The sequence below is a fragment of the Octopus sinensis genome, linkage group LG5 (assembly GCF_006345805.1).
Source record: "Octopus sinensis linkage group LG5, ASM634580v1, whole genome shotgun sequence".
Taxonomy (NCBI): Eukaryota; Metazoa; Mollusca; class Cephalopoda; order Octopoda; family Octopodidae; genus Octopus; species Octopus sinensis.
Window position 1 is genome coordinate 132,345,722 of NC_043001.1, and position 22,387 is coordinate 132,368,108.

Genomic DNA, 22,387 nt, shown 5'->3' on the forward strand with positions numbered 1-22,387 from the left:
AATTTATATTTATTTGAAATAAATATTTTTAATGGGATACTCAGAGAAGGAGAGCCAGCACCTATGGCCCTTTACAGGGCCTCCAAAACTGGGAGAAGGAAGAAGACACGGCAAAATGGCAATCTTGTAAGTTATACATCTTATTGATCCACTGTCATCAGTTTGAGACAAACGTATTAAGTGCAAATAAATAACAAAAGGTAAAAAGTTCACTAAATTTGATTTGTTCTTCTTGAATGTGACCCTAGCTGAAATAAAGAGGTTACAAACAATATCTTATCAGTTCTAGAAATATTCTGGAATAATGAAAAGACTAGGATCCATTCTTGACATAACAACTATTGCAGCCATACAATGTAGTTTCAATAGTTTCTTGAGGACAATATTTGTAGATAATAGAAGTGTTCTGATAAATAGCAAGAAAAAAAAACAATAATGGCAAGAACAATAATAAAAGTGAATTCTATATGCTGCCTGGAGAATCAATTAACTAAGATTCTCACAGCATTTGCATATACTTCATTTGCATATACTTCAAATAAGAATTATAGTTAATAAAATGAATAGTGTTATATTTAATATTACATTTCCAATATATTTAGAGAAATTAAAATGTTTTGTGCATGTTGGATGGGTGAACAGTGGCAAAATCTTTATTTGAAATTTAACAATATTGATTATTGAGGTCATATATATTCAGATGTCAATGAAAATGTAACAAATCAAAATTTAAAAGTATGAAAAGAATATTAAAAAAATATTCCATTTTAATTAAAATTTTGTAGAGTTTTTCATAAAATTAATTAATAGGATTTGTTGGTTCTCTACTGTGACATAAGCCGTAGCTATTTATGGTGATACAGTATAATGGAACACTTGCCTGCAGTATTAGCACAAAAAAATACAAAAACAATCTCAGCAATTACATTGTAAGTCAACTGAAAATGTGCAAAAGGCCTCTAGTCAAAGATGAAGTTGTTAGTATTGTTCCCACTATCTCAAGTGAAGTATCCCGGAACTCCCAAAGTAGCTGAATGAAACTTGTACAAATATACTGTCGGTTCCAGCAGTACCTTGTAATGAGTTTAATATTGATAAGATGATTTTTGCCATCACTAAAATGACTATTTTAAGTTAACACGAGAATGTTAATTCTCTGGAATGTAAGTGATGGGGAAAGAGAAAAAAAATAATAATAATAAAATAAAAAACTGAAAGAGAAAGAAAGTGTGAGAGGTGGAAAAGAAAAAGTGAAGCTTCCAGCTTTAAGTGTCAAGTGTAGTGGGCCAGAAGGCTACACATGCAAAGTAATTCTCTCATTCTCAGAATATTTTATGAATATTATCTTAAGTAATCAATGCTTTGCCAATTCATTTTTATTTCAATCAGAAATACCTTCCAGGTGATAGCAAGAATTATTAACATCTTTTGATAAAAACACAACTAATTCCACAGATTAACATGATGTAAAGGCCGAAATGTCTCCATGCCGGTCATTTCCTCAATTGTCCACCACCACCACCACCATCACCACCATCCTACCCAATAATGCTTCCAGTGTTTCTTTTTCTTTATTCAATCTTTTTTTTTTTTCATTTAAAAGATACTTTCTTCAGTTGATATTTTTGGTGTTTGAATTTTCTTTTCACAATTTCTTTATAAAATTATACTTTATTTTGTTTAAGTTATTATCATACTGGTTTGCATATTTTTTTGTTTCTTTTTTGCATATTTAGCAACTTATTTGCATTAGAACTCCCCTCCTAGTTCTCATCATATTTGCTAACTCTATTTTCTGTTTATTTATTATTTTATTCGTTTATGTATTTACTTTTTGTAACCCCTTTTTTGGGGGGGTTCTTATTTTATTCTACCTGTTACCAACAAACAGTCACACCAGCAACCTATTCCTTTTCACTACTAATCAATAAACTTATTGCTTTTCTCAACTTTCACCCTTTATCTAATTTAGTTATTCTCTTAGTGTGGTTTTCACAATTCAAAATAATCGATGTTACATCTACTTACAATGATGCAGTATCAATAGCTTTCTTCTTTTCAAAGAAACAAGGTACAGAGAAGAAGATATTTAAAAAATAAAAAAAACATCAAGAAAAAATACCAAAAAAAATCTATTTCTCTTCTCTGTCTCATAACTCTACTTTATCACCTTATGGCATCCCTATAATTATGTGCTAAATTAACTAAATTATTAGATAAATAATGAAACATTTTAGTTAATTAACAAATGTGGCCATTTTCCCTACCTTTCACATGTAATCATAATGACCTGACTAGCATGATAATCATTTTTCTCAAATCAAATAAAGCTCCTTCACTAAATTCATTAATATTTCTAATTAAAAAAAAACACATAAATGCACAAATTTTGCACAGACATACACACACACATATATATGTATGTATATATATATATATATATATATAATATATATATATATATAATATATATATATATGTATGTATATATATATATACATATATATATATATGAATACATACACATGTATGTATGTATGTATGTATGTATGTATGTATGTATGTATGTATGTATGTATGTATGTATATGCATGCATACATCTATGAACATGCTTCAAAATGGGAGCCATTTCAATATTTTGGCTTTATCAAAGATCTATGAAGATGGTTCAAATGTAATCCAAATATTTTTACTTTTAAAGTAATAAATTATGTACAGATAAATAAATTTATATATTCTAATGTCTCACTTTTTTCTTTTTTTTTTACCAAAATATAAAGGCAAAATTCAGATTATCTTATAAAATATTAAAATAAATGTTGAATGTGGAGATAATTTTGGAATTTTACTTTACCATATTTTTCTAAACTAACTGAAGCCTAGCTTAACAAAGCAGAACAAAAAACAGAAAGAAAATAGATGATTTTTTCCTTTTAAAATAACTCTTGACCCACTCCAATCTCTCTAAACCTGAAATATCAGCTCCCTACGCATCATGGTCTATTTTCATCAGATTCTATTATTACTGTTTAATCAACATTAGATAATCATTCATCTCTTGGATAACTTTGATAAGAAACTTAATCTGAAATCATGAGATAAAACACATAACTTTTGAATTTTGGTTAAGTCAAATTTTCTAGTTATTTTTCCAGTTAATAAACACCTAAACATTTTTTTTAAATATTCATTTTCTTCTCTATTTGGCTAGTTACTGTTATCACTGGAGACACTTGTCCCACTCTTGTAATTTGATCACCAACATCAACTGAGTTGCAGTATATTATAATGATAAGGCGGTGAATTGATAGAAACGTTAGCATGCCAGGCGAAATGCTTGGCAGTATTTTGTCTGCCGTTACATTCTGAGTTCAAATTCCACCAAGGTCGACTTTGCCTTTCATTCTTTCAGGGTTGATACGCACTGGGGTCGATGTAATTGACTTAATCCCTTTCTCTGTCCTTGTTTGTCCCTTCTATGTTTAGCCCCTTGTGGGCAATAAAGAAATAAGTATATTATAATGATAATTAATTGGCAAATATCAAACGTGGCTACTTCAAAAATACAATAACCAAAGAGCCTTCTCTTAACACACTAAAACTATTTTGGTTATCTGGAGCTTCGTCTCTGCTTAAGATATAGAATAACATTTCATTAATCTTGGTTATCAATATCAACATCATCATTGTCATGTCTGCATTTCCATGTTTACATGTATCAGACAGAATTTGCTGTGGCAGATTTTCTACAGTTGGATGCCCGTTCTGTCACCAAACCTGACCTGTTTTCAAATAAGGCATTTCTCCGTGACCAGAAATATTTTAACAGAAGTTTGGAAATGAAACTGTTTTACATGATAATGACACTAATTTGCAACTATCATGAAATGTCATGGAAAAGAGACAGTAACACTCACATGCACAAACATATATATGACTTCTGGTACTTGACTGAGGAAAGAAGGCCATGAATGACCTGTCTTTTTTTGCCTGTCCTTCTAATTGTTGTTTCTCCTGTCCACCTTTGTATCATTTATCTGTCTGAATGTTTCATTGTCTCCTATTGAATTTTTGTTCCATTTTTTATATTTATAGATACACACACACACAATCGGATGCACGCAAACACACACACACACGCATGCACGCATGCACACATGCACACACACACACATACATACATATATATATACACACACACACACACACATATATATATATATATATATATATATATATATATAGGCTGGGCTTCTTTCAGTTTCTGCCTACCATATCCACTTGCAAGGCTTTGGTTTGTCTTCTGAAGCTATAGTAGGAGACACTTGCCCAAGGTGCCATGTAGTGGGACTGAACCTGGAACCATGTGGTTGGGAAGCAAACTTCTTACCACACAGTCACTCCTGCACCTATATATATATAATGATATATATCTTTCAGCTTCTGTCAACAAAATCCACTCACAAGATTCTGATTGGCCCAGGGCAATAGTCAAAGACACTTGCCCAAGGTACCACACAGTGGAACTGCACCCAGGACCATGTGGTTGGGAACCAAGCTTCTTACCACACAGCCATGCCTGCACCTCTTAGTAAGAGACTTTTTATTCAAATAATTTTATCAGAGCTATTCCATTCAGGACAAATGTTACGGAGTAACAGATGACACAATAGCATTTACTTCTTTTGTTATAAAACAGAATTATGTACCACTTCTCTGAACAAAGTAGAAATTCCATATACAAGGAAATTCAGGAATCACCACTCCTTAGTTTGCAGGAGGCTTCTTCATTTTATATAGTTACAAATAATATAATCTTTCATCTTTTACTTGTTTCAGTCATTAGACTGCAGCCATGCAGGGACACCATCTTGAAGAATTTTTTAACACCCACAAATAATTCCATTTGGTCCTCTACAGGTGCTGAACATATTTCTAAAAGAGTGCACATTTATTATATTTGCTACTCTAACTTTATGAGGGAAAGAAAATGGCCAAAGTAACTAATATACTTTTAGCTGTTGCCAATGATGACAATAATAATGAGATGTGAAACTGCCAGACTCAAATAGAAAGTGGATTGATTATTGTAAAATAGCATTATATTCTCAGCCACATAGTTCAATCAACAAAACCTCATCATGATAACAGGCTTCAGCTAAAAAAAAAATAAATCAACTATTCTCCTCCCCACCTCTGGACATATACAATCCTCTGTAAAACTTTGATGAAATACATATCCTTTGTAATATAAATAACCTTTAATCATCTCTGCATGGTATTATCACTGGCTTAGGGACTGGCTGTTGATAGTCTTGTCGTATTAATGAGGCAATTTGTTGTCTTGACTGCAGATACAAAAGCTAAACTAAAACAAATCAGGGAAAACAAAAGAAACATAAATCTTACAATGTCTTTTCATTAGAAAAAGTAATAATATTCTCACATCGTAACATTAAACAGTTTCACTCAACAACATTATCCCTCACATATCTATCATTTCTCTGACTGTTACTGTTTGATTTGATTTTTTTTTTAACTTTCTTTATAATCATAATTTCGTTAAAGAAACTATAATCTATTTCTAGTAAATTAATCCAGCATCACAGGAATTATGAATTTGATTGCAGGTTGAAATTTTTGTTTTGCATAATTAATATTTCAGAAAGGAAGGAGGGGTAAGAGGAAAGGAGGGAAATGAAGAAAAAAATAACTGGAAACAATGGCAAGGTGAGTGGAAAAACGTAGCCCAAGTTGTAATTTCTTTCAATTTAAGAATTCAAAATGTCATTAGCAGCATGCGAAATAAATATCAATGTCAAAAAATTTGTTCATGTTCTCTATAACAAATAGTCTTAGCTAGCTATTTATAACCGGATTAAGGTTTCTGGAAGACTTTGTGCAAAGAAAAGCAAACAAGTAATTAGTCATTGTCCTCTTTAGATAAAACTTATTAACATTCACTGAATTAAGAATACTGTTAAGTTGTTTGGCAAAATTTTCATTCATCAACAATAGCAGCAATCTTATGACTTGAGGTGATAAATTTTATATTCGTTATGATAAGCTACACACACCAAAGTAAAACAATAAAAATTCACTCTCTGGTTCATTACTTGAACATTCAAAATACTCAACAGTTACGAAGTTAGAGTTGCTAGCACACAAACACAGCATCAAGTCTGGGTGTTGATATTTGATTTTAAAAAAACAAAATTGCCAAGTTATACCCATTTACACAGGAAATTTTTGATCTACAGGAGTATTTTGGTAATTTGATACTTCATTTAATCCGTTTGTGGCCGTTGCCAGCTTCGCCTGGACCCCGTGCTGGTGGCACGTAAAAAGCACCATCCGTCCGTGGCTGTTTGCCAGCTCCGTCTGGCACCTGTGCGGGTAAAAGCACCCACTGTGTGGGTAAAAAGCACCCACTACACTCACAGAGTGGTTGGCGTTAGGAAGGGCATCCAGCCGTAGAAACACTGCCAGATCAGACTGGGCCTGATGCAGCCTTCTAGCTTCACGGACCCCAGTTGAACCATCCAACCCATGCTAGCATGGAAAGCGGACGCTAAATGATGATGATGATGATGATGATGATTTCTTTTCTCATTTCATATTCACTCCACTATACATATGATGATTTATTTAGTGAAGCAATTATTTTATAGCCAGATGTCCTTTCTATTGCTAACCACTAACCAAATAGATTTTTGATCAGGTTAACAAACAGCAGCAGATAGCACAACACAGCAACATTATAAATACATAATATTTATTGATTCCCATCATATTTAGATAAATGTATTTTGCTCAGTAAACCTAAGAGTAGAAAATGGATAAATTCCAACACAAAATCATAATCATAAAGTAAAACTAAAATTGATTGCATCAATTTTGGTAGACTACTCGTACTTATTTCATCAAGTAATAAACTTGATAAAAGAGGAAATTGACTTCAATAAAATTTGTTCTAACAGTAAAGAGCGAGGAGTAAAATGAAATGCTATTTAGTCTGATGCTCTGCCATCTCTACAAACTCACCACAGTTGGAATGAAAACAACACTTCTTTTTTATGGAGATGTACTTGCATAGCAAGTGACCTGATCTGAGATCGTGTGCTGGAATGAAAACAATTGCAGCATGGAAGATGCTTATAAGCCATTTAAGAAACACACAAAAACCGTTAGATTCACTTCAACATTTAATCCCACTAATTACTTATTTTGGATGTCTGTGCTAAATTGAAAGCTCTCTCTTTCTCTCTCTCTCTCTCTCTCTATATATATATATATATATATATATATATATACATATAGCTTCACCATTCCAGATCTCTGTGATTATAAAGTCTCTGTGTAGAAATGTCTAGAATCTATACCAAATATATATTTTTGTTCACAAACAGTTCTACATATTTCCTTTCAGCTTTTTTTTTATCAACCAATCTCAAAATAAGTATAAACATTAGAAGAAGTTTTAAAAGGAAAGTGGAACTTCAATAATCCTAAAATCAAACCAGAAACTTAACCCCAATTCTGTAGAATCTCAATTGTCAACTTTAATCCGAGTTGCTTAAGAAATGAGGCTACAAGTAACAATTTGTAGAGATTCTATATTTATGAAAATAAATCCTGTAACTACACTGTTGAATTCACTGGATTACTGTTTTTTTGAAGATAACATGAACTATCAGTTCCGTAAAAATAGAGCTTAAAAGTATTTTGTATATCGAAAGCAATTAAAGAGTAAGAAATACCATATAATGTCAGAATTCATTGCTCATCACAGCACACAAGCTTCTTTTACTTTACAATGTTTATCTCCTCAGTTTATCTAGATATCTAAATGCTAGTTACTATTTTTACATGGCAACTAAACAAAGGAACTTGTTTAGTTCTGGAGTACTTATACTACAAGTACTGAAGTACTTACACTACAAAATATTGCAATTAATTTAACCCCTGTTTTCTTTGGAAACAGATGTAAAATAATCAAAACAGAATATATAACAAACATGTTTTATTATACTTAGATCTAAACATCCTTGTATTTTGAATCATTTCAAAGATTAAGAACTATGGATCTCTCTGTCAAATTAAAACAATGAAGGTTGACAACTTGAAATGGATTTCTCAAAAGTAGCTTAATGGTTTGACAGAAGCTGGCCAGGTAGGAGCCTTCACCATGCTTCTGTGTCTGTTTTGGCATGGTTTTTATGGATGGATGTTCTTCCTAACACCAACCACTCCATAGAGTGGGCTGATTGCATTTTACATGGCACTTGCACAGGCAAGGTCAGTTTTGGCAAGGTTTTTACAGTTGAATGCCCTTTCAAATGCTAGCCATTTTACAATGTGGATTGGGTGCTTTTTAAGTGGTACCTGCACTGGTAAGATCACCAAGTAACTTTACAAGACAAGAAATCTTTGAAAGAGGAAGGGACATCGGCGGATGTGATCTTGTGACAGATGATGAAAGGTTAGAGTGTGACAGAGAGACAGAAACAGATGTCTTGCTTCAGAGGAGGTACGTGGTTACCCAGCCAGAGGAAGAGAGGTATTTATGTATTGTACAAAAATCTTACAGCTAGTTTCTTCAACAAATTTCTTCTCTTTAGAAGGGTAATTGAAATTTATTATCTCTAAACCACATTGAAATATATCAAATTTACTCCCCAAACTCTTGATCAGATTAATAGATTTCCCAAATTCTTTCAACTTAGTATTAAGTTCATCAAAATGCAATGAAAATTTAGTGAAAAGCCAAGTTTACATAGCCAAACAAAATACTTTAGCTGTGGAAAACTTTGCACTGTGCCTCCCACATCTAAAAAATTCTGATTTCACTTAAGTATTTCATAAACTGTTCAAGTTCTTGGCAATGACTCAACCAGTGTATATTACTAAACAATAATAAACTGATTCACTTTCATTTGGAAACACATTATCAATTATGCAAAAATGCTGGAATCTGTCAAATTGATTACCTGTGTCACAGCTCTCATCATGGCATTGATATTTTTAAGGCATATTTTGTACATGGTACTTTCTAATGTATAATACAAGATGACCAGCAGCTTCTGTAAATTGCTTTACTAAATCAACATTTTGACTTAACATTATGGGCAGCATCATTCATATTTGAAACTATTTTTGATGAATTTATTTGTCTTATTCAAAACACTACAACAAAACAGTCCTATTTATCTTTTTCTGACATATTTTGAGGCAAATTCTCGCACTTAATCAACTTCCCATGAAGAGAAACTCAGTGAAAATGTTGTGTGATAACAGCTAATTGGGCTGTTGAGGTTATATCAGTGATCTCAGCAAGACATACAGACAAAAACTAACAGGTATTTAAATGTTTGAAAATTTGATTTACTATTTCAGCATTCAATTTCATAACTTTCTCCTAAGTAGTATTTCTGTATTGCTAACTCATTCATCCACTCGCTTTATAACAGTGTCATTATTATGGAAGTCATCAAATATAAATGATGCACATTTAACATAAGCTTCTTTAATGAACTCTATCACTTAATGATTTCCTGTGATCAACAATGCTAAAACTTGCAGCTGCTAAATGGGAAGAGTCTGTCAAGAATTTAAATAAGTTCTCCAACTGACAGCATTTCTGCTTTAACAGTTGGGGTATATATTGTTTGTGGTCTGCAACAGGTTTGGAAGAATGACTAGTGTTTAGTGTCAGAATACCTATTCCAAGTTCTACCTGCAACTAATTCCTTAAACAATGCGCAAAGACATTTATCACCATTATCAATACTGATATATTATTCAGTCTATCAATCTTGACAATTTTATTCACTTTCTTTTATGATAATTTACTTTCTTTCTTTTTGTTATTAGTATTTGATACCATTATGATTAGGTATGGAAAAGAAGAAAATTTTTTTTTTTAATTTAAAAATATGTACTTGTCATATCATGTTAACATGTGTAAGTGACTAATTCCTTAATTTGTAAGCAACTTTTAATTCATAGGATGTAATATAAAGTACTGTATGGTTAGGTATCACCAAAAATACAAAATTTTGAGACTGTGTTAAACATCTAAAATTCTTTGTGAAATTTAGTGAGTCTTTATTACGGGATATTGTAGGGAGAGCATTTTTTTTTTTCAAAAATTCATTGCATATCCCCTAAAAGTTCACATATATCATAGTTTCCCATCACTGCCCTAAGATGTACTAATTTTCTTTTCCCCATAGGCCATGATATGGGAGGGTGCTGAAATGTTCCTGGCTTGGTTGGAGGCCCAACATTACGAATTCTTTTATAGGGCTTAGAAAACGTGAAGGACCACTACAATAGGTGTGTGAATCTGGGAGGAGAATATGTTGATTAAAATCATAATTAACAGATCTTCCTGTATTTTCTTTTACCCAAAGCCAGGAACTTTTCAGCACCTCCTCATATGTCTTGAAATTGATATTACACTCCTATTCTTCTCACTTTAGTATCAAAATTGAAGAATAGTTGTTACTCAGCCAAAAAAGTTTCATTTGCTAGTTCCTCCCAACTAATGTACCTTTGAAGTGATTAAGTGGTTCCTCCAAATCAGGAAACAGCCAGCAGTTGTTTGACAATCTTCCCTTCTGCATTGAAGCATCACAACTGGCTGAGGTAAAAACTAAAAGAACAGTGTTTCATAACCTGTTAACGTGGCATGGCAAAGAAATACGTTCACTAGACAGCAGCCTAGTACACGTTGATGCAAGTAGGAACACTTTGGTACATTTTATCACTCTAATGAGAGACAGTATTGTAAATTTAGAACAATTTAGAATATTTTACTTATAAATAGGTACATTTTACAGAGTTGAACACTTAGAGCTCAGCATTAGGATTCAGAATGAACCACATGAAAACAAAAAAACATATAATCAAAAAATGTAGCACCTGGCCAAATAAAGGTGGGAAGCAATGACTACTTAAGTATGACTACTTTGGGTACACAGTGAATATGTGCCAAAATATGGATAGATATGTTTCTTTTTTTTTTTTTTTTTTTGCTTATTAATGTGACAAGTGCATATTGTGCTGACTAATATTGCTGACATAACTGATTATCATAACAGAATACAACATTCTGAACAGAACTGAAATTATATAAAAAATTACAAGAACACAAAATAGAAAAAACTTTGAGAAATATCGAGTTTTTTTTTCTTTGAAATATACTTTGCTCCAACAGATTCTAATTCTTTTTATAACTCTCCAATAAGCATTACAGTAATTTGGAATTTGATGTTGTAATAATAATATTCCAAAGTAAGTTCATATTTACAAAGTCATCTCAATGCATGGTACTTCAAAAAATCTCAGTTGAGGAGGTAAGAGAAAAGTTGACTAATATAGTCAAAAGAAAGATGAAAAAATACAAACATCGGAATTACCTTTTCATGGCTTCCTGCTGAACATTGGAGTTTTCCTCATTAACCAAATTATTCTTGTTTATTTCTTGCTCTTCTGTTACATTTTCTATGTTACCTAGGTCTGAGCTTACAACTTCTTCTTCAGTTAAACTCGTAACATTCTGCAAAGATAATACCCTTAATTATAAACCTAATTTTGGAGAAATTTGCAACTTTTTCTCTGATGTGATTCATATTGCAAAAGCTCAAGACCCTTCACCATCAAAGTAATTGGTTATATTTAGGGAATGACCTCCCGGCATAACACCTGCATAGTTTGTAATTAATTTCAACTTCAATTCAATTTTTCAAATAAAGTTATTGATTTAGTAATTCCAAAAGAAACTTTACAGTTATTTATGTAACTTTATAAATGTTACATATATGCAAATTTAAGAGAAATCTTTGGAATACTGTGTTTTATATGTAAGTCTTTTTAAAAATAAAAATAAAAGCTACATAGCAGTGTTTTTACTTTTGACATGTTTTAAGAAAACAAAGCCACTAGAAATTATCATTAAAAAGTTACCTTCATAATAAAGAATTACTTTATATCTAAAGGTCAATAACATGAGGCTGACACAAGAAATTATCATGCCAACTAGGATAAACAATTCATGAAATGTTTACCTCATACATCAAACAATTAACAACGCACTAATAAATATTTGATAAATTCAGAAAGATTGCACTTTAATAAATAGTGAGGCAGATTCTTGCTCAAAGTAGGATTTTCATTTGGGTGTTCAGTACATTGGACAAAAAAAAATACTAATTCAAAAATTTCAAGGAAAAAAGAAATAAAATAAATTCTAACAAGTTACAAAGAAAATTTTGGCCCAACATAATATCCATTTACTTCCTAAAGTAGAATTCAGTAATGAAATAATTTTTACCAATATTTCTATTCTAGCACTGCTATAGAGATCTGTGTCTTACTGTTCCCATCCCAGTCTAACTTAGAACAGCCTTACTATTCATTATCCTTATCCTTATTATTATTATTATTATTATTATTATTATTATTATAATTATTATTATTATTATTATTATTATTATTATTATTATTTATTATTATTATTATTATTATTATTAAGGTAGCAAGCTGGCAGAATCGCTAGCATGCCAGGCAAAATGTTTAGCAGTATTTCACCCCTCAATATGTTCTGAGTTCTGAGGTCCACGTTGCCTTTCATCCTTTCCTTTCAGGGTCGATAAGTTAAGTACCAGTGAAACACTAGGGTCGATGTAATTGACTAGTCCCTCCCAACAAATCTGAGGCTTTGTGCCTCAAATAAAAAGGATTATTATTATTATTATTATTATTATTATTATTATTATATTATTCAGTAGTTTTATTTTTATTTTTATAGCGTGCTTTCACTTCACTACCGAGCGCAGCTCTGTGTGCCTTGGGTATGTGCTGTGATTTGTTGTGATGCTCTGATGGTTATTGTATGGAAAGTGTTCTGCGTAGGATGTGTGCAGTGCCTAGTAGTGCAATTTTCTGTATGTTATATGTGTTTGTAAGTCCTGGTGTTTTTGTTATGTATTTGTCTGAATATTTTTTTATCATGCCTAATGCACCTACTATGATAGGAATTGTTTCTGTTTTCAGATTCCACATTCTAGTTACCTCTATTTCCAGGTCTTTGTATTTTGAGAGTTTCTCCATTTCTTTAGAGACACGTTGTCATCTGCCGGTACTGATACATCAATTAGAAAGCATTTTTTTTCTTCATGGTCTCTGACAACTATATCTGGTCTGTTGGCCTTAATTTCTCTATCTGTGTGTATCGGCATCCCAGAGTATGGTTGCTTTCTCGTTTTCTGTGACCTTTTCTGGTGTGTGCCTATACCATCTTTTTTCTGTTGTTATTCCATAATGTTGGCATAGCTTCCAATGTATGTAAGTTCCAACTCTGTCATGTCTGTGAATATATTCCTTCTTAGCCAGGACTGGGCAGCTAGAGATAATATGATTTATTGTTTCTTGTCCATCTCCACATATTCTGCAGTTACTTGTAATATTTCTTTTCATTACATGTCTTTGGTAATTTCTGGTGGGGAGGCTTTGGTCTTGTGCTGCAATTAAAAATCCCTCTGTTTCTGCTTTGAGTCCTGAGCTTCTCAACCATTGCTGGGATTTTTTTTGTCTATTCTTTTGCGTTTAGTTTAGTCCAGTATTTACCATGAAGGGGCTTTTCTTGCCATCATTTTATCATGGTTCGTTGCTGTTCTATTTTTAGTTTGGATTTCATTTTTTTTATAGCTGTTGTTGTTTCTTTCTTCTTCTTCTTCTTCATGTTTATTAGGTGGTATGATTTCTTGTTGTATTGTCAGCTTCCTTAAATACTGAGAACAGTTTTTTGTTTTGCTCGTGTTTTGCCGCTATCTGGATCAGTTTTCCTTCTTCTGAAGTAGATATTTGCAGTCCTATGGTGGTTATTTTATAGTAGTTTTCCAGCTGTATAAGGCCTCTACCACCTTCTATACGTTGTATATATAGTCTTTCTATGTCAGATTTTGGGTGATGCATCTAGATCCTGTCATTATTTTTCTTGTTTTCCTGTCTATTTTGGTCAGTTCATTATTATTATTATTATTATTATTATTATATTATTATTTATTATTATTATTATCATTATTATTATTATTATTATTATCATTGTTATTATTATTATTATTATTATTATTATCATTATTATTATTATTATCATTATTATTATTATTATCATTATTATCCTTATTATTATTATTATCATTATTATTATTATTATTATTATCATTATTATTATTATTATTATTATTATTATTATTATTATTATCATCATTATTATTATTATTATCATTATTATTATTATTAAGGCAGTGAGATGGCAGAATCATTAGCACACTGGACAAAATGTCTATTGACATTTCATGAGTTCAAGCTTTGCCGAGGTCAACTTTACCATTCATTCTTTCAGAGTTAATAAAATAAGTATCACTTGATCACTGGAGTTGATGTAACTGACTAGCAACCCCACCCCCCAAAAAAATTTCAGGCTTTGTGTCTATTGTACAAAGATGAGCAGTTAAATTATGAAAGAAGTGGGTAGAACAAGTTTCTTGCTTTACAGAAGCTACATGGCTACTCATATTTTGACAAGAGGGTGGAAATAGTCGGGTTAGGCTGGAGAAAGATAGAATAGAGGTGAAGATAGATAGACAGACAGACAGATAAATAGCTATTTTGCTTCATCATCATCATTGTTCGACCGTGGTCGAGACAATGGAATTTACCATGCTACGCCAGACTTCACGGTCCATCATAGCATTACGGAGGTCCTATTGCTGGATGCCTGTATCCCTGGAGGTTACATCAGGGTAGGAGAGTGTGTGCCCTCTGGTATTGCGAGTAGATAGCTTCCAGAGGAGAAGAGTAGAAATTGCTTAGGCATTACAAGACTAATATATTGGTGTAGAACTCAATATACACATGCTTCAGAATGAAACATTAGCTGAGTATGGGGGTGATAATAAGAACATGAGATAACAAAGGAATAAATGACTATCTTATTCTTTCGTCATCTCATTCTCTCTCACACTCACACAGGAAATGTAATCTGGCAAGCAGTTTGATCTGAGACCATGTGTTGAAACTAAAGTAATTATTGTGTGGAAGACACACGCTGACCATTCCAAAATACAAGAACACTGTAAACTTCACACAATTCTTTATTATCTGGTGTCAGTGAGACTGCATGAGTGACCAGGTTGCAGTTAGGGCATCAAAAACTTTGGTACTAAATAGTAAGTGTTGAAGTTAACAGCTTTTGTGTGACTTTGAATGGCTAATTTGTGTCTTCCGTGTTGTAATTTACATATATACATATGGACATGTATACATCCATGAATGCATGTATGTATGTATGTGTGTATGTATGCATGTGTGTATGTACTTATGTATGTAAAGTTATATTTGAATGCGAACTGAAATACACAGCTATATATGCTTATGCACAAAAATTATTGGAAAATAGATATCACACATTAATACAGAGGCTTTATTAACTGATGATTAACCCCTTGCAGGTGGATTTAGTACTGACAGTCTGTGTTGTGTATCAGTATTAGGCCATTCAGTAACTACATAATTTTTCATATAAGGTGCAGGAGTGGCTGTGTTGTAAGTAGCTTGCTAACCAACCACATGGTTCCGGGTTCAGTCCCACTGTGTGGAATCTTGGGCAAGTGTCTTCTGCTATAGCCCCGGGCCGACCAATGCCTTGTGAGTGGATTTGGTAGATGGAAACTGAAAGAAGCCTGTCGTATATATGTATATATATATGTATGTGTGTGTATGTGTTTGTGTGTCTGTGTTTGTCCCTCTAGCATTGCTTGACAACCGATGCTGGTGTGTTTACGTCCCCGTCACTTAGCGGTTTGGCAAAAGAGACTGATAGAATATGTATTGGGCTTACAAAGAATAAGTCCCGGGGTCGATATGCTCGACTAAAGGCGGTGCTCCAGCATGGCCGCAGTCAAATGACTGAAACAAGTAAAAGAGTAAAAGAGTAAGAGTATAAGGAATTTTACAGTGTACTCCCAGATTCTTCTCAGTGTAGTATATTTGAAAACACACTGCTACACAGAGTGAAACATCACACTGCTCACGCACACACACACAGTGTTTCGATGTGGTCAGTACTGCTTTCCAACTGCAAGAGGTTAATTAAATCTCCATAAAAAAAATGTAAGAACAAAATTACAGGTCCTGAGACACAAGCTAAAATTTATTGTATTTCTGAGCAAGACACTTTTTAATCTATGTCTTCAGTGCACTTAGGTATCAGAAAATTTTATAAGACTTTTTTTTCTGTTAAGTGTTGATAACCAGCATTGTCCTTATAGATGAGAGATTTATCTCTCATCTATTTAAGACTATAAAAACCAGAACTGCTGAGAAAAGATTGCTGAATGATTAGCAGTTTTGTTTTTTGTTTGTTTTTTTTTTCTTTTGGTTTTTTTTTTCCATATTATACACCACAACAATATCCAATTTTTCTTGTTTCTTATGTGCCTTTCAGAAAATTTTAACAAAAAAGTATTACAGTTTTGTTTAATATGCCAGATTTCCTATGCAATAAATATATTGTGTGCTTTTATGAGAGTATGAAAAGTAAAATATACAGAAACAAATTCCTAAGCAAAGGTAGATATACCTGTATAGGTGCACAAGTGCTTGCACACACACACACTTAATGTATACTTATGTATACATATTTTATATGTATGTGTGTGTGTGTAAGTAATCACATGCATATATACTTGTGTATGTACACACGTACACACACCCACTTGAGGTATACATACATATAGTATACGTGTGTGTGTGTGTGTGAGTGTATGTGTAAGTAATTATACGCATATATATATATATATATTTGTTTATATATGCACACATAAACACATATACATATGTGCATGCTTATACGCACACATGTTTATACACTCATGCACACATATACACATACACACATGTACATACATATATTCATGTGTGCATGTGTGTGTACATGTGCATGTGTGTGTGCCTATATGTATGTGCATGTGTGTGTACGTGTGCATGTGTGTATGTAGAATGAAAGAAAAGGAGAGACAGATATGCCTACATTCTTACATGCATGTGTGAGGAGAGTTATAAAATTCTTAATATGAGAAAGCTGTAAGCTATGAATTTTTGTTTATGAAACATTCTTCACAAGAAGCAACAGAGTTACAGTATAATCAATCAGTAATTATCTATTAAAGAAATCCCAAGAAAACAAAAAAAGACAAATAAAAGTCAAGCACATTTCTTTTTTTTATTTCTTCTTTTTCTTGCTTGTCATTGTTTTTTTGCTTGTCTTTTCTTAAAAGTTAAATAAGTTGCATTATATATATATATAAACTATGTATAAATATAAAAAGTAATCTTTTCAACTGAAGAATGTAAGAATCATAAATTACAGATTAAAAAAGAAATGAAAAGGATGTTTCAAAAAGGTCATGGGCAAAAAAAACTAAAAAGAAAAACAAAAGATTAATTCCACAAATCATCTTTGCAAACCCATACAAATTTAGCAATGTATCAATAATGATTAGTATGTTATGGCTATTGACAAATTAATAAATTCAAAAATCTAATTTTACTTATTAATTAATGAAAATAGTCTTCAAAAAATAATGCATTCTCTGAGTTTTTTCTTCCCTGCTAACAAAGCCAATTTTTATTATGAAAAATTAAAAGGATGCCCCAGCAATCAAAGGAAGTCCACACAATAAGGCATCATTCTGTTTTATTGTGGCTAAATATTGGTTTTAGTTTGTCTGACAATGATTTTGAGGAGTTCTTGTAAGTTCAAATAAAGTTTGCTTTTTTATGTTTTTTTTAAAGGATATTCTATTTTATATCCAATAGATTTTATATTGTTTTGTTTTGTTTTGTTTTTTTTTTCTTTATTTTCTAATGACAAGGAGTTACAGGTAGTGAATAGAACAGATTAAACTCACTGCCAAGACCCTGTGAAACCTGTTATAGTTAGCCTAACAGGCATGGGAACCATTTCCTGTTAAAAGAAACAGCATGATACAAAGCTGTCCTTCTGTTTGCTTTAACCCTTTTGTAACCAAATCTCTGTTGAAATTCATTACCTTTGTTTCAATCGATTTCGAAAAGAATGAAGAATTTAGTAAAATAATTTTGTCATTATAAACCTAGTGTTTGAAGCATAAATAAATGTAAAATATTGATGGAAGATTTTAATTTAGATCACTTTAAATAGGAAGCTTGTATCATAAAACCTCAATCAGTCTTAGGCAAGTTGGTATCAAAAGGGCTGAAAATGAAGCTCCACTGATCAGTATACACTAAAAGATCTATATATTTTTCCTTTTTGTCAATAGCCCAGCTCTCCAAGGAACCTTACCTTTAATAATAAAAACTCTAATTGTCTCTGATCCTAATGGGAAAATAATTTTGTAATTAGTTGCCATTTCACAGTTAGTGATTGTCAACATCAGGACCGACCTTTTCCATGCTAATTGTGGCATGGATAATTCTAGCTTTTCATTGATGTTATTAATATTATCCAAATATTTTTTTATTTATAATCAGAAATCAAGTGAAGCCGTGGCTGAGTGGTCAAGAAATTTGCTTTCTAACAATGTGGTTTCAGGTTCAATCCCACTGCATGGCATCTTGAGCAAGTATTTTCTACTATAGCGCTGAACCAACCAATGTTTCATGCACCTATGAATCTCTTTTGCCAAACTACTAAATTATGGGGATGTAAACAAACTAATACAGGTTGCCAAGCATTGCAAGGGAATGCAAAATCACATGCACACAAACACATACATATATATATATGTATGTGTTTGTATACATACATAATACATATATATATATATATATACTCTTGACTCCATTGGTCACGAATGACCATGGGTGCACCTAAGAGGTTCCTCTCCAGGGTACAAGTTTGGGCAGAAAGTTGACTCACTGGTGAACACACAACCTAGGGTTGTTTTTATGGAAGACCAGCAATCACCTATGCATACCAGCCTCCCCTCTCCCCACCACCAATGTTATCCAAGGGAAAGGCAAAGGCTTGGCACCAGTGATGTCACAACTCATTTCTACAACTGAGTGAACTGGAGCAAGATGAAATAAAGTGTTTTGCTCAAAATAGCTAATCTGCTTTATGTTCAAACTGACCAGATCCAGGCTCTCACACCTACCCTACAATGTTATTCTACATTAATTACACCATCAAGATCTTGAAGATATGAGATAATGCATGATTAATTCAAATCAATGGGAATCAATAGGCATTATGTTTGATAGAATAATCAGAACACTAAAAGGTTAAATTTGTTTTACACAAAAATAAGTAGCGGGTTGTCATACACAAGAGTGCATCTTCTACACCAGCAAATATGGTATTCTTTTAAAGTGTTTTGCAGCCAGGTTCAAGAATCGAACTCACAACCTCATGATCATAAGCTTGATGCTCTAACCACATTTTAACAGAATGTGATGACTGCTTATATGATGAAAGGAACTCTGGCAAGTAATTTTTAAAAAAATAAACTGTTAATAGATATGTCAAAAGCAGTTTATAGAAAGACAAAGAGGAGAAAGAAAGAAATTAGCAGGAAACTAATAGTGGAGAAATATAGAGTGATAGGCGAATAGGGATAAAGCCTAAAGGTGTGGAAATAGATATACCTAGTGGAAATGAAATATAAAAAGACAGTTAAAGGTCAAGTTCTATAGCTTGGTAGAAATTATTTATAGGAACTAAAGGTATGTTTTTGCCAATGCTTGCAACGATAAACACATTCTTTAAATGTGTTTACAAGAGGATTCTCTGAGAACAGGATGAAATACAGTCCATCATTACAGAGCGAACAAAAAGATTTACCTTTATCATAGGGAAAGGACCTAGATAAAATTCTCTTCATTATATATGCCATCATCAGATTCTGTTAAAAATGTCTTATTGACATGTTTGGTTTCTTTTTTTTTTCCCTGATGAGAAGATCATGTTGTTTTACATCATTTTATTGCTTCTGGAATAATACCAATGTTTTCTTCAAAACATTTGACAGAAGTATAAAGATTTGAATAACACCTGTGCTTAACTCCATTTATTTATTTATCAATGTTATACAAAAACACTTCACTTAACCCTGGAATTTCTACCTTTATATGTAGGCGGTTACACCCTTGATAATTATGTGAATTTTTGCTACCCTGGTAACTATTTATTTATTTTTTCCATGTTATTTGTACACATTGAAAAATACACTCACACACACACAAACATATATATATATGTAACATATATATATATATATATATATATATATATATATATAAGTTTATGAAAGAATGGAGTTGAACGACTTGTTCTAGTCTATGCCCTAGGGATGTAACTTCAACCGTGTTCTTTCTGATGTGAATTTGCTACCCAGGTATCGGTTATCCTTTGAATTATCCTTAATAAGATAATTCATTCAACTACTCAAATATATATATATATATACATACACACTCATACATGCACACACACACACACACACACACACACACACATATATATATATATATATTATATATATATACATACACACTCATACATGCACACACACACACAGACACACACACATATCATCATCATCATCATCATCATCATCGTTTAACGTCCGTTTTCCGCGCTAGCACGGGTTGGACGGTTTGACCGGGGTCTGGGAAGCCAGGGGCCACTCCAGGCTCCAGTCTGATTTGGCAGAGTTTCTACGGCTGGATGCCCTTCCTAACGCCAACCACTCCATGAGTGGATTGGGTGCTTTTTACGTGCCACCTGCACAGGGGCCGGGGGGTCCGGCATTGGTCGCGATCGGTTCGAGCTTTTAACGTGCCAGCGGCACGGGGGCAACTGGGTCCGGGGTACTTTGGGGATCCGGGGTACTTTGGGGATCTGGGGTACTTTGGGGATCCGGGGTACTTTGAATGGGTAGGGGGTATGTGGAATTGCTGCAGAAAGCAGCCCGGGTCTTTGCAGTCACAGCATATCTCCAGAGATCTCGGTCTTTTGCCATTGCCTCAGTGAGGCCCAATGCTCTGAGGTCATGCTTGACTACCTCATCCCATGTCTTCCTGGGTCTACCTCTCCCCCTGATACCTTCAACTGTTTGGGAGTGGCACTTCTTCACACATCTCTCTTCATCCATCCACAGCACATGACCATACCATCGCAAGCGTCGCTCTTGCACACCACATCTGATGCTTCTTATATCCAGCATTCTCTTAGGATGCTTACACTCTGTCTTGCGTGCACACTGACACTACACATCCAGCGGATCATGCTAGCTTCATTTCTTTCAAGTCTACGCATGTCCTCTGCAGTCACTGCCCATGTTTCATTACCGTGAAGCATGGCAGTTCGCACACATGCATCATACAATCTACCTTTCACTCTGAGGGAGAGACCTTTTGTTGCCAGTAGGGGTAGGAGCTTTCTGAACTTTGCCCAGGCTATTCGTATTCTAGTGGTGATACTCTTGTGCATCCACCTCCGCTACTAACTTGGTCACCTAGGTAGCGGAAACCATCAACTACTTCTAGTTTCTCTCCTGGAGTGTGATGGAATCTGTTTTCTGAGTGTCTGTTGTGTCTATTGTCCCTGTGCATCTGCCGCACATGAAAGCTATCTTATCTGTTAATTCCCTTTAATGTTGCTGCATCTCTTATGTGTCCATAACTTACATTGGGTGCATCTTATGGAGTTTCTACCTGTACTTTCCTACAGATTGAGCAGGGCCACCTACCCGAGGGGGTGTGTGCGAGGTACCTCTTGCTGCTTACTAATACTTTGGTCTTTGCTACATTTATTCTAAGGCCTTTTGATTCCAACCTTGCTTCCACACCCGAAATTTCTCTTCTAGTTCCGGTAGTGATCTGCTATGAGAGCTAGGTCATCGGCATAGAGGAGCTCCCAGGGGCATCTCGTTTTGAATTCCTCTGTTATTGCCTGAAGGACTATGATGAATAAAAGGGGACTGAGGGCTGAGCCCTGGTGCACACCTACTTCTACCCGGAATTCTTCACTATATATATATTATATATATATATACATACACACTCATACATGCACACACACACACATACATACACACAAACACACACACACACATATATATATATATGCATAAGCATATATATTGTTTTCATATTTCGCTTAGGCATTGCAAGACTAATATTCTGGTGTAGACATCAGCATATATATGCTTCACAATGAACTGTTAGACAAGTAGAGAGTGGTAATAAGAAAATGAGATGACAAAGAAAAAAATGACGATTATGTTATGGACTTCATTAGCTTACAGCTGTAAGCTCTGATGAAGCTATAAG

At 33.3% G+C, this 22,387-nt stretch overlaps 1 protein-coding gene across 1 annotated transcript in view; it reads right to left on the minus strand.

The window, feature by feature from the left end:
* Positions 1-22,387, minus strand: part of LOC115212278 (osmotic avoidance abnormal protein 3-like) — a 907,318-nt gene that overhangs the window by 275,566 nt on the left and 609,365 nt on the right. Inside the window, exon 10 of the mRNA XM_036503083.1 lies at positions 11,425-11,564. Within this exon, the coding sequence (XP_036358976.1) occupies positions 11,425-11,564 (140 nt within the window). The remainder of the gene's footprint in view (positions 1-11,424; positions 11,565-22,387) is intronic.